The 1637-nt window shown below is 38.6% G+C and overlaps 1 protein-coding gene across 1 annotated transcript; it reads left to right on the top strand.

Moving 5' to 3' along the window:
* Positions 1 to 228: 228 nt before the first annotated feature.
* LOC136515917 (uncharacterized) lies at positions 229 to 759 on the top strand. Its single transcript, XM_066509371.1, has one exon. It carries the CDS (start codon positions 229 to 231, stop codon positions 757 to 759), a length of 531 nt encoding a protein of 176 aa, XP_066365468.1.
* The last annotated feature ends 878 nt before the right edge of the window (positions 760 to 1637 follow it).

Below are 1637 nucleotides of genomic sequence, written 5' to 3'. Positions count from 1 at the left end.
AATGGAATGGAAAGTGCAAAACAAATTTGGGATACTTTGAAAGTGTCATTTGAAGGAGATAGAAGTGTGAGAAAAGGCAACATTGAGTTACTTCATGGTGAATTGGAAAGATTTGTGTTATTGCAAAATGAAACAACCCAATCCATGTTTGATAGGCTTATGGCATTGGTCAACCACATAAGAGCTCTTGGAAGCACCGAATGGGATGACAACAAGGTTGCTAGAAAGATGTTGAGAACCTATAGAGCCAAGAACAACATGCTAGCATCTGTGATCATGGAAAGGCCCAGTTATGATGAGACGACACCCCAAGAAGTTCTTTCAAAACTCAAGCATCATGAGTGTTTAGATGTAGATGCAATCAATGCTCACAATCAAAATCCTAATGCAATGGGATACAACAAGAGTGCAGCCCTTAAAGCAACTCAACAACCTGAAGGTCAATGTTTAAGTCAAGAGAAGAAGAAGAAAGTGAAGGATGATTCCTCAAGTGGAGAAGAAGATTCTGATGCGGAGGTTGTATTTGTGATTAGAAATCTTAGAAAGTTTATGAAGAAGAAGAGCAACCGCAAGACCTATGGTGATGGAAAGAGAAGGTTCAAAAAGAGATTTTGCTATGGATGTGGTCAAACCGATCACTTCATAGCTGATTGTCCTAATGAGAAGAAGAAGCATAAGCATGACAAGGATGAAGACAAGAAGAACAAAGGCAAGAAGAGAGGTGAAGCTCATCTATGGGAAAGAATGAGAGTCAAGTGATTGTGATTCAAGTGATGATGAGAAGAAGAAGAAGAAGGGAGCCACAAACATCGCCATCCACCACTCTTCTTCACCGACCATGATCTTCCCCGACTCAACTTCACCACCAAAACTCTTTCCCAACCTATCTTCACCACCAAAGCTCTTCTCCAACCTCATTAACAATGACTACTACACTCCAACTTGCCTCATGGCAAAAGGGGAGAAGGTACATGTTACACCTAATCTCTCTAGTGATGAGTATGATAGTTGTGATGAGAACATAGAAGAAATTGAAGCAACCATGATAAAAAAATTTGGTAAAAAGGTCTTCACTAAAATAAGAATGCTAATGAAGAAATTAGAGAAGAGGGATAGATGCTTAGAGTTGTAAAGAGATATAATCACTCAAGAGAGAGAGAAAAACCTTGCACTTGAAGCATCTATCGCTGAGGAAAAGATGAAGGTTGAGAAGTTAACCGTAGAATTATCTTTAGCCAATAACTGAATTGGAAAATTGACTAAGGAACATTCCTCGGTTAATGATCAAGTAGCTAGCCTCAAGAATTAGAAGAGTATAGCTTAAGAAAGCCTCACAAGCTTGGAAGAAAATTACCAAAATCTTAAGCTAAACTATAGTACTCTTTGGGCTAGCACTTCAACTTCTCTTAAGGCAACTGAAGACTCTAATATATCCACTAGCAATGGTTGTGAAAGATGCTATAAAATTGATGTGAATACATATACAACTAACCTTGTTGAGTTAGAGAAGAAAGACAAGGAGATTCATAGGTTGAAGATGATCTTGAGGAATGGGTGCAAGTGTCAAGAGCAATCCAACAAGGCTATATATAAGTCATCAAGGCACCCATCAATCAAGAAAGGCATTGGCTACAATA

This window comes from Miscanthus floridulus, chromosome 17 (genome assembly GCF_019320115.1).
Source record: "Miscanthus floridulus cultivar M001 chromosome 17, ASM1932011v1, whole genome shotgun sequence".
Classification (NCBI taxonomy): Eukaryota; Viridiplantae; Streptophyta; class Magnoliopsida; order Poales; family Poaceae; genus Miscanthus; species Miscanthus floridulus.
This window is presented reverse-complemented; position numbering and strand designations above follow the sequence as displayed.

What these genes read in the sequence shown, in the direction of transcription:
- LOC136515917 (XM_066509371.1), top strand. Translation starts at nt 229, where the DNA reads ATGTTGAGAACCTATAGAGCCAAGAACAACATGCTAGCATCTGTGATC.